Raw genomic sequence first — 14,665 nt, 5'->3', positions numbered from 1 at the left:
AATTTCATATACACTTGTACATTTTCCTTTGAGCATGAATCAAGCTGCACTACAGCATGACTCAAATTTCGGAAAACGGTAAAGTGACATTGAGTTGAACTTGGGAGTACAAGACTAAGATGGAAAACTCAAGTGTGTCATGTAAGTCTGTTATGTTTGTGTGCTGGTATTTATGTATTCTGCAGATATAGGATTGATATGGCGACTTCAATCCCAAGCCTAAATACACAATCTAATGATGCACAGTGATTTCATTTATATTGCTTTATAAATCATACAGTTTATACAATATGCATACATAGGATATACATGATGTTTCAATGCTAAATGCTAATTACGATCACTATTACACTGCCACATATTTATATAGAAATTCTTGTTTACATGTGTTCATGATAAAATAGATTTATAGCACTAGAACAGAGTAATTTCTAATTGGTAATGCACATATTGGAGAACAATACAGTAGACTTCAATGTCTTAGCATTGATACTGTTTATATTTGTTTTGTCATATGAGATATAGTTTAGACTACTCTCATCTATGAGTCATCATTTTAATTTTTGGTTCAATAAATAATAAAAAAATGGGGGAAATATACATGTATATGTGTTTTTATTATCATAGTTATAGTTATTTTCTGCATGTACTTGAATTTGATTGTCTCAAATTGTAAATTTATTGAGTTCTCTTAAAATCTGCTCCTCATATTGTATCAGAAAAGGTAAAAGTGAGGAACAGTGGGAGTAACTTCCTAGTGAATTACTTATTATCTTAGCAATTTTTTTTAGTCTTATATTGGTGCATATCAGTTTTACACTTTTTGCTGCAAATTATATTTGTGTGATTTACAAATACATGATACATTATGGATGATCAAAGCTTTGAGTTTTGATTATATCTCAATAGCATTTGAATCATTATCTTCATTCATAACATATATCTGCAAAGAGTATAGTACTGTATTACTTATGTTTCGAGTTATCATAATGAATCCTTGATGTTGACATAGCTATTGGTATCGCTTGCGAGTTGGAGCTAGTATCTAAAAATTGGTCAATCTTGAGTGTAAGACCAGAAACTACTGCATTTACATTGTATTACATTATGCTGCCAAAGTAGCCGTGTATGCAAAGTTATATGCAAACTAAATGTGTTTTCTTGATTATTTCATGCATCTTATACTTCTACCATCAAAGTGGTTGTTGTGTAATTGCATGAACTAATTCATTTGTTAACAGAAAACTATAACTCAAATTAGCTTAAAATTTAATTTGATTCTGATTTCTAAAGACGTCAGTGATCAAACATTTGGCTATTTGAGTTTGCATGCATGTATACATCAATAAACATTCAGATGATATCAGAGATAAGTGTATCACAAATGGTACCAATTTCTTGAAAATATCATAGTTTGTTGATCTGTGTATGTGCATTCAATAAAATGTTGTTCAAAATAGGAATTAACATTTGGGACAAACATTTCTGGTGCATAGTTTAATCACCAGAATAGAAATGACTAGTTGCTAAGCTGCGTAGGCGGTTGATAGCATGCAACAATGACACTTTTGGCCCAAGGTTGAGAGTGAAATCTGAAGTCTTTTGTTTATTTTCATCTGTTTATCAGTGATTTTGATTTTGCTGGTATATTAGGATTCAAATAATGTTGCACTCGTATATTAGGATTGAAATAATACTGCTCTCCTTCTGTACCTTATCTATATATTGTTATTTATTTTTGTTTATATATATATATATATATATATATATACTGTGATTATATGTTATATTCAGTGACCCTATGAATTGATTTAGGCATAACAATTTATGACTTTTATGATGCTTTGCTTCCATAGTTTAGCTATAACTCTCTGTTACAGTTCTATCTTCTTCAATGATGCCATATGTCTCGATCATGAATTAAATTGTGCATTCTGTAGTATTCTAAACTCATAGCAAGCTTATTGTTTCCCTTTACTATACCATACCAAGAAGATATGGTTATTCAGAACAAACAAATTGTGATGCATCATAAATTGGTCTTAAACTATCTAGTTATGCATCAATACTTTATTTAGAATTAAGCAATCAAGTTTAACTCTTTTGAGACAAGATTTCTGAACTTAGTGACTATAGGCACGAGAGCATGGATGTGATAGATTATTTGTATATTACTTGAATATCTCATCCTTTTGTTTATTCCAACTCATCAATGATTATTAATGAGAATAGATTATGTCAATATGTGATACATTTGTATGAACATATTATGTGTCTATTTCAGTTAATTAGTCATTTATGAATTTATCATCTGCATTTTGTCATTTGAATAATTAGTTTTCAACATTTAGTTGCTGTATAGGTAGAACATGTACATATGCAGAACCTTGTACATATAAGGAACCTGATACTGATATACTAAATCAGTGAATATGTACGTACATATGCAGAAGAACCTGACACTGATATGCCAAATCAGTAAGATAATACAGCTCTTCATCTAGTTGAAAATAATTTTGGATCAAACATGTTTTTCAAATCGATTACTGTAAATAAATTAAACATATATAAAATCATACTTGAGGTAGTTTCATGTAATTTTACTTGCTGCATTGTGATCATAGAAAACTAATGATTTTCCAATTCATTATAATTTTCTGTAGTTCAATGCAGTTTAGCAAAATTGACAGGACTTTGAAAAACAGATGATGTCCTTGAACTCTTGTGCACACTTAAGAATACAACTCAACAGTATAAGTTGATTTTGCATGATATCAAGTTCAGTGGGAGATTGTAAGACCTTATAACATATCAATCCTATATTTGTCATAGTTTATCTTCTGTTCATGTAAATCTACAGATATTAGGATAGATATACTATTGCAATCCTAAATTAGGATGCGACTACCACAACACTCCTAATATGCAAATTACAGTATATGTGTTTACATGTGCTTATTCTGAGATAGTTTATAGTACTCATTTTATGTAAATTCTAACAATATAAGCATCTTTCGATTACGACATTTTCGATTACTACATTTTCAAGCACTAAAAGCTAAGACCTTAACATTGAGATCAATGCAAGACCAGATGATATGAAGTTCAAGATCGTAAAGTATAGCATGAGTACTGTTGAGTACATCTATTTTCTTATTGATGAAAAATATCTAGCGTTTTTCTTAGTAGCACTTGATTCACTAAGTTGTCTAAGTTTGTGGATGAAGAACCATGTGGAGCAGTGGCTTCTTCCGCAAGTTTCTCCACTCCATGGCCTTCTCTTTTATTTTCTTACCCTTCTCTCCCTCCATTAACTCCCTCACAAGCTTCTCTATATTGTCTCTCTTGACATTGTTGTCAATCTCCATGCCACTGCCCCAATCGTTGCAAGTATAGTAACAGTTCGTCAGCTGCTCGGCGAGGATTGGCCAACAGAGCATAGGCACTCCTGCAGACAGACTCTCAATGGTTGAATTCCATCCGCTATGTGTCAGAAAACCTCCAACTGATGGGTGGTTAAGAACTTGCTCTTGTGGACACCAACTTGCAATCAGACTTCTTCCCCTTGTCTCAGCTACAAACTCAGGTGGCAAAATTGCTGACTCGCCATTTACTAGATCAGGTCTTATTACCCAGAAGAAGGGTAGCTTGCTATTTGCGAGTCCCCAACCAAACTCGAGAAGATGTTCGGGTGTAATGACTGCTAAACTGCCAAAATTAACATAAATAACTGAATTTGGTGCCTTAGAATTCAGCCACTGGAGGCACTCAGTTTCTTCTTTCCAAAGACTGTACCCTCCAGATTTGAGAGGGTCTTCTGGTACTTGATTGAGTAGTAATTGGAGAGGCCCAATGGCATAAACTGGTGGAGGCGTAGAGGAGAGAGCATCCAAAACATCTGGCTCCAATGCATCAAAAGTGTGGACAACAACTGCTGAAGCTTTGTGCACTCTATCCATTGCTTCTATGCAAAAGTTAAAGAAGATGTCATCGGGATTTGTGGTTCGAAAGCAGCCTGGGAGATCCCTTAAACGGATACCTTTCATTCCTGGAATCCAATCTACAACCTTGTCCAAGAAGCCATTTGTAAAACAGCTCTCATCTACGACAGTATCCAAGTAGTTAATTGAATGAATTCACTTTTCATGTTTAGAAACAAGCAGAGAGTCATGAAACAAAGGAAATGCTCTAATATTTAATTGTTATACCTTTCAGTGGGGCAAGTCCTTTCTCCTTCAAAACGGAATATTGTTTGGACCCCAAGAAACCGCACCCAGCAATAGTTAAGAACAGTGCAGTAGGGATTCCAAGTTCTTCAGCAGCTGTGATGGTGAATGTCATATTGTCATGAAGCCATCCGAAACAATACTAGTTACTGGAGGGTTGTTGGAATAAGTTGCCGAGTCATTGAGTTTGTTGAGGAGATCACAAAATGGAGCCAAGCAATTCTTTCGGCCGATGGAATCACAAAGCAAGATGAGGTCTTGGGTGTCCTCTTCATCTGAACTTGGAAGGCCATCTGGAATAGTTTCAAAGCGAAAATCAGGCAAGCCATCAAGGGAGTTTGGTCCAAGAGATTTAAGAAATCGCTTGTGGTTGAACTCTGTGTTGACAAAGGTTATGTGAAAACCTCTATGGTGGAGGAGTTTTGCTAGTTTAAGCATTGCCTTTATATGGCTTTGCATGGGGAGTGGAATACATACAACATGAGGCTTTTTGCTTACTTTCATGGAACTCATCTCAGATTTACCGTAAGCGTATGTTTTTCCACACCTACAAATGCCTTACCACATATAAAAGAAACTAACAATTCTGTGTTTAGTTATGGGGCTATCAATAGCTATGTAGTGACTGACAATGAGTCCAACAAAGAGTCTGGTCACAAAGAACAAGAATGGACGGCAAAGTTTGTTCTTTCATCCAGGTACACATCGAACCTTTTAGCCTGCCGTTTAAATTAAGGCAGGCAAATCAGTCCTTAAACCATAGCCTTTGTCTTTTACCTCTCTGAAAAGCAGCTTATACGAAGAAACAGCATGATTTTTTTTTTTTTTTTTTTTTTGGGTTAAAAGATCGTGGATAGGAGAGGAAAAAGCCTCCCTATCACACCATTTTATTAATCAAAGAAGAAGAGCGAAGGAGGGTGACCAAAACCAAAACCTCCTAAAAAAACAAACAACAGACTAATTAAAACGAAATTGAGGCAGACCTGTAATGTCACTATTACAATACGATACTATAAAAGGTGGAGGATCATCCCACCACACGAAATTAGAACAAGACATACCATGATAAGCAAGACATACGATACTATAAAAGGTGGAGGATCATCCCACGCATAAGCTATTTTATTTCCTTCCCGAAAAATATGAGAAGCTCTAATTAAAGTTCATCTGAGAGATTTTATATAAGCAATTCAACCAACGAACTCGAAGAGACCAATGGACAAGAGAAGGTATACGGATATAACCAAGTACTAGAGATGAATCAACCTCCAACCAAATATGTTTCCAATCTCGAACCCAAGTAAGCTCAATGGCTTTTATGACAGCCATTATCTCTGCTGCAATCGAACTAGGAGTCTCAAGATTTGAGCCAGAAACTCCAAGAAATTTACCTTTACAATCCCGGTAAATAGCACCATAACCACCAACTCCCTCTTCATGTTTCCATGATCCATCAGAATTAATTTTCATCCAATCAAGAGAGGGTGGGAGCCAATTAACTTCAACCACTCTAAGAGCACGACGAGGTCGACATGGGGCTCCAAAACACTTCAATATGTAGCTCTTGGACAGCATTATGCATGGGACCTGTTGTAAGATGGCTAGTTGCTCTTATATGCCCACAAATAAGCCTACAAACGTGCAGCTTGAACTGAGAAGCGACGACCATAAAAAACCGCATGATTTTACAAACACATTAATTAACCAATTTTATTACGATAAAAAAAATGTTTGGAATAAAATTCAAATCATTCGTTCGTTGGTCTGCTGAAGCTGTAGACCTTATTTTCAACAAAAAACCAAAAACAGCAGTAGCAAGTAGCAACTAATTCTAAGAAAACCCAACTTGGGGCTGTTGACACAGAGCAAGCTGATATTGATCAGAGCTAAGGAGTTGGAGAAGAAGAGTGCTTAATGGGAAGGAGTTGGAGAAGAAGAGTGCTTAATGGGAAGGACTTTGGCTGCTCACATAGATTACATCTATACCCAGAAGACTAACCTGACCTTCATTTGTTTGTTAACTACTATATCTATGGTGACTATTACTTGTTAGCTACCTAGCTATATAATTAACAAGATGTTTAAGTATAATGTATTTGAGAGAGATTGATGAGAGAGATGTGTTCTTATTATTGAGAATAGGAGCCCTATATATAGGGATTACAAAGTGCTAGTTCTAATGTTACAAGGAATACCAATCCGTGTAGGATTGGGAAATCTAGAACCTTCTCTCCTATTCCTATTCCTAGTTTGATAAGGCACACTAAACTTGATTTTCCTTCAACACTCCCCCTTGTGCCGCTCAAACTTGGTGGTGACGCTTCATCCGTTGCCTCGTTAAAAACCTTGCCAGGTAACAAAAACCCTGTGGGACAAAAATAATCCTGGTCGAAGGACAAAAGGAGCACAACACGTCCTTCACTCTTCGAGATCGAACATGTAGACATCATAACTCCCCCTGATGTCGATATCTCCCCCTGATTGCTACAATCGTGAGAGTTCGGATAACTTTCTCAATCCGATGCTCTTCACATGTTTCTCGAAGGTGGATTTAGGTAACGACTTAGTGAATAAGTCCGCTACATTATCCTCTGATCGGATTTGATTTACTTCAATCTTTAGAAGTGATTGTTGTTGCTGATTATAAAAGAACTTGGGCGATATATGCTTGGTGTTGTCGCCCTTGATGAAACCTAACTTCATTTGTTCAATACAAGCTGCATTATCCTCATAAATGCATGTAGGTTCATCTGTGGTAGACTTCAAACCACAACTTCCTTGAATATGTCGAATCACAGACCTTAGCCATATACATTCACAAACGGCTTCATGTAGAGCAATAATCTCTACATGATTCGAGGAAGTAGCAACAAGGGTCTGTTTCGTAGACCTCCAAGATATCGCAGTGCTTCCCATGGTAAAGACATAACCAGTTTGGGAGCGACCTTTGTGAGGGTCAGAGAGGTACCCTGCATCAGCAAAACCCATCAAGACATCATTGTCGTTTTGATGGAGGGGAATAGGGTGAGGCCGGCCACCATGGGCGGCGACGGCGCTGGCGGTGACAACATGGCCGACAGTCATGTTATGGACGGCGGCTCCATGCCTAATGGGGTCCGATCCCATTCTTCTGTCATTCCTTTTCTCTCTGTAGGGATAAAGTAGGCCCATATCAATCATACCTCCAAGGTATCGAAAGATTGTCTTTATACCAATCCAATGGCGGCGTGTTGGCGCAGAGCTATGTCGAGCTAACAAGTTCACTGCGAATGAGATATCCGGTCTTGTGCATTGAGCTAAGTACAATAATGCGCCTATTGCACTTAAATAGGGCACTTCGGCCTCTAGGGGTTCTTCGTCCTCATCCCTTGGACGAAACGGATCTTTTCCGGGCTCAAGACTACGGCCGATCATGGGAGTACTCGCAGGCTTTGCTTTATCTTCATTAAAGCGCCTTAGGATTTTCTGAGTATATGCAGACTGATGGATCAAATCCCATCACTACGGTGCTCGAGTTCTAAACCGAGACAAAACCGTGTCTTCCCAAGATCTTTCATCTCAAATTCGGATTTCAAGTATTTAGCAGTTTCCTTCAACTCATCTAGAGTTCCAATTAGGTTCATGTCATCGACATAAACTGCTACGATTGCAAATCCGGAACTTGTTCTTTTGATGAACACGCATGGGCATATTTCATTGTTAATATATCCCTTCCCAATCAAGTAGTCACTTAGACGGTTATACCACATCCGTCCGGATTGTTTTAATCCATATAGTGAGCGTTTTAATCTTATTGAAAACGCGCTCCGTGATTTAGAGCCACTTGATTTGGGTAATTGAAGTCCATCTGGAACCTTCATATATATCTCTGAATCTAGATCCCCATAGAGATATGCTGTAACCACATCCATAAGCTGCATGTCAAGTTTTTCGGAAACTACCAAACTGACAAGGTAGCGGAACGTTACAATGTCCATTATGGGAGAATATGTCTCCTCGTAGTCGATTCCAGGGCGTTGTGAGAAACCTTGCGCCACAAGGCGGGCTTTATATCTTACCACCTCATTTTTCTCATTACGCTTTCTAACAAAGACCCATTTATGGCCAACAGGCTTTACACTTGGGGTGTCTGCGTTACAGGCCCAAATACCTGTCTCTTTGTTAGTGAATCCAATTCAACCTGGATCGCATCTTTCCATTTAGGCCAATCTGCTCTTCGTTGACATTCTTCAACAGAGCGAGGTTCGATATCATCATATTCTATAATCCCTTTCGCAATATGATATGCAAATGCATCATCAATTGCCATGGAATTTCTATCCATCATCTCATGTACACTAGTGTAATTTATGGAGATCTCTCTATTCTCTGGAGTTGGTTCTGACATTGGAGCGTCCCCCAATGATAACCATAATCCGAAATATTCTCATGAGATGGATTATTTATATCGATGATTAATGAATTATTTTGTGCCAAACTCGCTTTCTTTCTTGGGCGAGAATCCATCGAACCTATGGGCCTCCCGCGCTTCCTGGCAGGAGCCGTGTGCCTAGCCATAACGTCACTACCACTGTGGACGTTGGCGCCATGCTCAAGTGCCCTTGAGGTGGTGTCATATCCTCTAATTTTAGGGACATCAATCCTTGCAGGCACGTTCGCAGCAGGTATGTGTGATCTCGTCACTTTAGCGATATCAGAAAACGCATCAGGCATCGATTCTGCTACGTTCTGAAGATCGAGAATTCTCCGCATTTCAATTTCGGACTGTGCGGTTCGGAGATCAAGATGAGACAGAGTGGGGACAGACCACGACAATTCCGGTCGTTCCTGTTGAACATTGATGTTCTTATCTCCCCCTAACGATGGGAAGACTGTCTCATCGAAGTGACAATCCACAAATCTTGCGGTAAAGAGATCGCCTGTCAAGGGTTCTATGTAGCAGATAATCGTTGGAGAATCATAACCAACGTAAACGCCTAATCGTCGTTGAGGACCCATTTTGGTGCGCTGTGGAGGCGCAATTGGCACATAAACTGCGCACCCAAATATGCGTAAGTGTGAGACATTGGGCTCATACCCAGTCACCATCTGGGACGCAGAAAAGGGTTGAGTGGCAGTAGGCCTCAGACGAATAAGCACAGCTGCATGCAATATTGCATAGCCCCAAGCAGAAATAGGGAGATTGGTGCGCATTACCAATGCCCTAGCGACCATTTGTAGTCGTTTAATGGCGGCTTCTGCGAGGTCATTTTGGGTGTGAACAAGAGGAACAGGATGTTCAACATCAATCCCAATGGGTATGCAATAATCATCAAAAGTCTTTGATGTAAACTCTCCAGCATTGTCTAATCTTATAGACTTAATAGGATAAGCAGGGTGGTGAGCCCTTAACTTAATGATTTGTGCTAGGAGTTTAGCAAATGCAGCGTTCCTTGTGGATAATAGCATGACATGTGACCAGCGTGTCGATGCATCAACCAATACCATAAAATATCGAAATGGTCCGCATGATGGTTGAATAGGTCCACAAATATCACCTTGGATTCTTTGCAAGAATGGTATATTTTCTTTAGTGTCCTTTGCATAGGATGGTCTTGATCCTAACTTTGCTAAAGAGCAGGCTTTGCAGAACGAATGATGGGCTTTATAAACAACCAATGAGGATTTTGGTTGAGCCACAAAGGCACAAGTGACTTTAGAAGTAAAAGTTGGAGACAAAAGAACCTTGGTGGCGTCAATGCCACCCTGAGGCCGCAGGGGGAAGGCGGCGCCGGCCAAGGATGGCCGGATTTGGGGGTGAACGGCGCCGTGAGGCGCAGGGGCTCCTTCGGTGTCCAAAAACCGAGTTTTACTTCTTTTCGTTCTGAAAAAGGGATGTCCGTGTGAAGTCTTTAATATACGGATCATCATGTCACGACCTGGGTGTCCCAAACGGTCGTGCCAAAGCCTATATGTGTCGGAATCCCATAAATCATCTCTCATGACATGGTTGGATTCAATGACTCGAATAGTGGTTGCATACAACCCACTAGAGCGACACATAAGTTTCTCTAAGACTCGTTTATGTCCGTAGTCATTAGAGGTAATGCAAAGGAACTCTTGTCCATTCTCACAATGCGTTTCCGCATGAAAACCATTGGCTCTTACATCTTGTAAGTAATAAAGTTCGAGAAGTATGTCCATGACATAAGATAAAATAAATCGATACTTTATTAATAATAGCCAATGATTACATCAAAGTTTCTTGACCAAAATCTAATCCAATATAAAAATCAAACCGTAGACAAATCGTAGTCACTCAATCCTTTCGGTAATTTCAATTTAGTTGTGACCAGATAAGGTAAGGCGAGATTTTGGTGGAGCATTGCTCACTTTTAAAACCGTTCTCTCAGATCCAACCTTGCCTAGACATCACAAGTACTCTTGAGTACGCCTAGAGGGAAAGAGTTAATACAATAAGTCATTTTATTGATTTAAGGCATAATAGCCATTACATAATTCTTGGAAAAATAAAAGACTATAAATAAAAATCTGCTGCATTTTGTCTTCATTGCCAGATTTAAAGTCTTTGTGATCTCGAAGTCTTGATCACCATGATGCGACTACCTTCGTAGGTACATTGCAAGTTCAGGTCCATTGATCAGACGTTCCATATCAGAAATAGACACCATAAAAAGGATTCTCCCTTGATTGAGGCGCATTGGCGCAATGTGCATAGTCCCTAGGACTGGTGGCGTTGGAAAGTGATATCCATGGCCAACGTTGGCTCCATGGTTTCCAACCCTATGTCCCTCAAAATCACGCCTCCTACGGTCGTGTGATTGTCGCCTTGAGCGATTACCTTCTTGAGCATTTCGATCGTATGGATCATGACGTCTATGGCGACTTTCTCTAGCCATAGGATGATGCTCTTGATAGCTATCTTGAAGCCTATCAAATCTTCTTTGCACAAGTTCATTGCCATGTCTTTCAGCAGTGGCCATAGCTTCAATAAGCTGTTGGAAACTTGTGATCCGTCTTGCATTTACATGAGTCCGGAATAAGTCAGAGGACCTCATAGCATAGACGGGGAAGGTATTGAGGGTTTTCTCAATCAATTGGTCTTCTGTGATTGTTTTTCCACAGAGACGCATCATTGCTCTGATGCTGAGAGCTTCCGAATAAAATTGCATGACAGTGTCAAATTTAGAGAAGCGAAGATCTTTCCATTCTGCTTCTGTATTCGGAAGTATGGAGTCACGAACATTGCCATATCGTTCGCGAAGCGCATGCCAAAGCTTTATGGCGCTATCCTCATTTATGAACTCAAACTGTAGGTCACTATCCATGTGACGTTTCATGAAGGCAAGTGCCTTGGAATTATCTTTCTCAGTTTGAGGGTCTGGAGCTGTTTCTATAGGACAAAGCTCTTGGATAATATGCAATAAATCACGGGCAATAAGGTGGATCTCGATATCAATGACCCAAATTAAGTACCTTTTGCCTGCATAATCCAATGGAACAAAATCGAGTTTGTTCATGTTTGACATCCTGAAAGATGAAACAAGAACAAGTTAGTTTCGGAGTCAATGCTTCCACGAAAACTAATATAAATAAGATTTCCGAGCTATGCTACCAAGAAATCTATTTCCAAGAATAATTGGATTAGACCGAAACAATGATGTTTGTATGGTCAAAATAGATGCTCACGAACGCTCTTAGTCCGTAGCATACGAACGCTCTTAGTTCGTTAAATCGATGCTTACGGACGCTCTTAGTCCGAAGTCTTACGAACGCTCTTAGTTCGTTAATTGCGTGAATCCCCACGATTCCGCTTTTCAAGAATCGAACCCACGTTATAAGAAAGGTGGGATGTAGAAGAAGGGAGGTTTTCAAGTCCCCGAGAAAAGAAGAAGAAATATAAATTCCGAATTATAGGAAACTTCAAAACTTACTCTTTTGAATACTTACTTGGTGAAAATTCGGAGCAGATTCTGTTCTGAACAGCTTGTACCTCGATTGGTGTACAGATCTCAATATGACTCCGATAAGGCTGAAATTCGGACGTTAGATGGAAGAGACAGAGACGAACAACTTTGATGAAGAAAGTTTTTCGATCTGAGCTTCCGAACTAGACGTTTCGAGGCTTCAAGAAGACGGATGTGCACAGGAACGGAAAAAAGATGCAGTGGGTGTGCGTTGGCTTGTTTGCGCAGCAGGGATGCTTCGGTGGCAGCAGGCTGGAACGCAGGGCTGCAGGAAGGGGGCAGCAGGGGCTGCTTTGCAAGGTTGCAAGCACACGGGCGCTCGGGCTGCAGCGAAGGCTCGGCTAGCTCGGGCTAGGGGCTGCTTTGTGAATGAGTTTTGGTTTTCTGTTTTGTGGTTAGAGTCGTGCTGATAACGTGTTTAAGTATAATGTATTTGAGAGAGATTGATGAGAGAGATGTGTTCTTATTATTGAGAATAGGAGCCCTATATATAGGGATTACAAAGTGCTAGTTCTAATGTTACAAGGAATACCAATCCGTGTAGGATTGGGAAATCTAGAACCTTCTCTCCTATTCCTATTCCTAGTTTGATAAGGCACACTAAACTTGATTTTCCTTCAACACAAGAAATTTAAACCAGCAGTCTTATCTAAAAAAAGAACTGTATGAATAACATCTAGCCTTTGCTTAGTAGCACTTGATATACTAAATTGTCCAAGGTTATAAGTGAAGAACCAAGTGGACCAGCGGCCTCTTCTGCTAGTTTCTTCCACTCCATGACCTTATTTTTCATTTCCTTACCCGTCACTCCTACCATTAACTCTTCAACAAGTTTCTTTACTTCATCTCTTTTCACATCATTACTGATCTCCATGCCAATACCCCACTCATAGCAAGTATAGCGACAGTTGATCCGCTGGTCAGAAAGTAATGGCCAACAGAGCATAGGCATTCCTGCGGAAATACTCTCCATAGTTGAATTCCAACCGCTATGTGTTAAAAACACTCCGACTGATGGATGGTTAAGAACTTTCTCTTGTGGGCACCAACTTGCTATAAGACCTCTTTCCTTTGTTTCAGCCAAAAACTCGGGTGGTAAAATAGCAGATTCGCCAGCAACCAAATCAGGTCTAATGACCCACAAGAATGGAAGCTTGCTATTTGCAAGTCCCCAAGCAAACTCAATGAGATGTTGTGGTGTCATAACCACTATACTCCCAAAGTTCACATACACAACTGAGTTTGGTATCTTATCATTAAGCCATTGGAGGCACTCAGTTTCTTCTTTCCGTAAACTGTATCCCACAGACTTCAAAAGGTGTTCCGGTATCTGATTGAGAAGTAATTGGAGAGGGCCAATGGCATAAACAGGTGGAAGCATAGATGTAGTGCTGGAGAGAGCTTCCAAAACATCTGGCTCCAACGCCTCAAAAGTATGAACAATAACTGCTGAAGCTTTATGCGCTCCCTCCACTGCTTCTAAGGTGAAGTTAAACACGATGTCATCTGGGTTTGTAGTTTTCCAGCTACCTGGAAGATCCCTTAAACGGATATCTTTCAGTCCCGGAACCCAGTCTATTACCGTGTCCAAAAAGTCATTTGTTATACAGCTCGCATCTGCAACACCCATGTAAAAGAAATACTTCATCCTCTGTTTATACTTTATACACAAGCAATATTTAAGCATAAAACTGGTAAATTGTTCAAATATTGCTTTCATTACCTTTGCGGGGTGCAAATCCTTTCTCCACCAAAGTGGGAATTACTTTGAAGCTCATTAATCCAACTGCGGCCACGGTAAAGAACTGTGCAATAGGAATTCCAAGTTCTTTGGCAACTGTGATGGTGAATGTCAGGAAGCCATCCGAGACAATGCTAGTCACCGGAAGATTCATATTGCCATTCAGTTTGTTGAGGAGGTTACGGAACGGAGCCAAGCAATTTCTTCTGAGGGAATCACAAAGCAAAGGGATGTCTTGGGACTCCTTTTCATCTGAACTTGGAAGGCCATCAGGAATAGTTTCAAACCGAAAATCGGGAAAGCGATCAAGAGAGTTGGGTCCAAGAGATTTAAGAAAGCGCTTGTGGTTGAAGTCTGTGTTGACAAAGGTTATATGAAAACCTCTGTGGTGGAGGAGTTGAGCTAACTGAAGCATTGCCTTTATATGGCTCTGAAATGGCAAAGGAATGCAGACAACATGAGGCTTATTGCCTACTGCCAAGGAACTCATGTTAGACTGTATTCAGTTTTCACAAAAACGCAGTACTGCATCTTTATAGGATCGACTAAGAAAGGTTTGGCACGGCTGTTCCCTGTGATAAATGGTCCAATAAGGTAGGTAGGCAGTCAGTGCGGTCTTAGGAAAAGAAGAAACCGCTCGGCCGACTTTATTGAATATTGAAAAGGTATCGTGCATGATGCATCTCATGTATGTATATAGTTAGTCGCTTAAAAATAAGAAAAAAAAAGGC

General features: G+C 39.6%; 1 protein-coding gene and 1 pseudogene across 1 annotated transcript; both read right to left on the bottom strand.

Annotated features, from left to right (window-relative positions):
- Positions 1-3,176: 3,176 nt before the first annotated feature.
- Positions 3,177-5,053, bottom strand: LOC112189251 (annotated as a pseudogene).
- An 856-nt stretch (positions 5,054-5,909) lies between these two features.
- LOC121051778 (7-deoxyloganetin glucosyltransferase-like) lies at positions 5,910-14,454 on the bottom strand. Its single transcript, XM_040515039.1, has 3 exons — positions 13,917-14,454; positions 12,816-13,810; positions 5,910-6,294 (listed from the first exon to the last, which is right to left on the bottom strand). The coding sequence occupies exons 1-2, from the start codon at positions 14,422-14,424 to the stop codon at positions 12,870-12,872; spliced, it is 1,449 nt and encodes a 482-aa protein (XP_040370973.1). The 5' UTR covers positions 14,425-14,454; the 3' UTR covers positions 5,910-6,294; positions 12,816-12,869.
- Between the last annotated feature and the right edge of the window lie 211 nt (positions 14,455-14,665).

The sequence above is a fragment of the Rosa chinensis genome, chromosome 2, assembly GCF_002994745.2.
Source record: "Rosa chinensis cultivar Old Blush chromosome 2, RchiOBHm-V2, whole genome shotgun sequence".
NCBI lineage: Eukaryota > Viridiplantae > Streptophyta > Magnoliopsida > Rosales > Rosaceae > Rosa > Rosa chinensis.
This window is presented reverse-complemented; position numbering and strand designations above follow the sequence as displayed.

What these genes read in the sequence shown, in the direction of transcription:
- LOC121051778 (XM_040515039.1), bottom strand. Translation starts at nt 14,424, where the DNA reads ATGAGTTCCTTGGCAGTAGGCAATAAGCCTCATGTTGTCTGCATTCCT. An exon ending in AGGATTTGCACCCCGCAAAG is followed by an intron (nt 13,811 to 13,916) that starts GTAATGAAAGCA and finishes TGGGTGTTGCAG; the next exon opens with ATGCGAGCTGTATAACAAAT.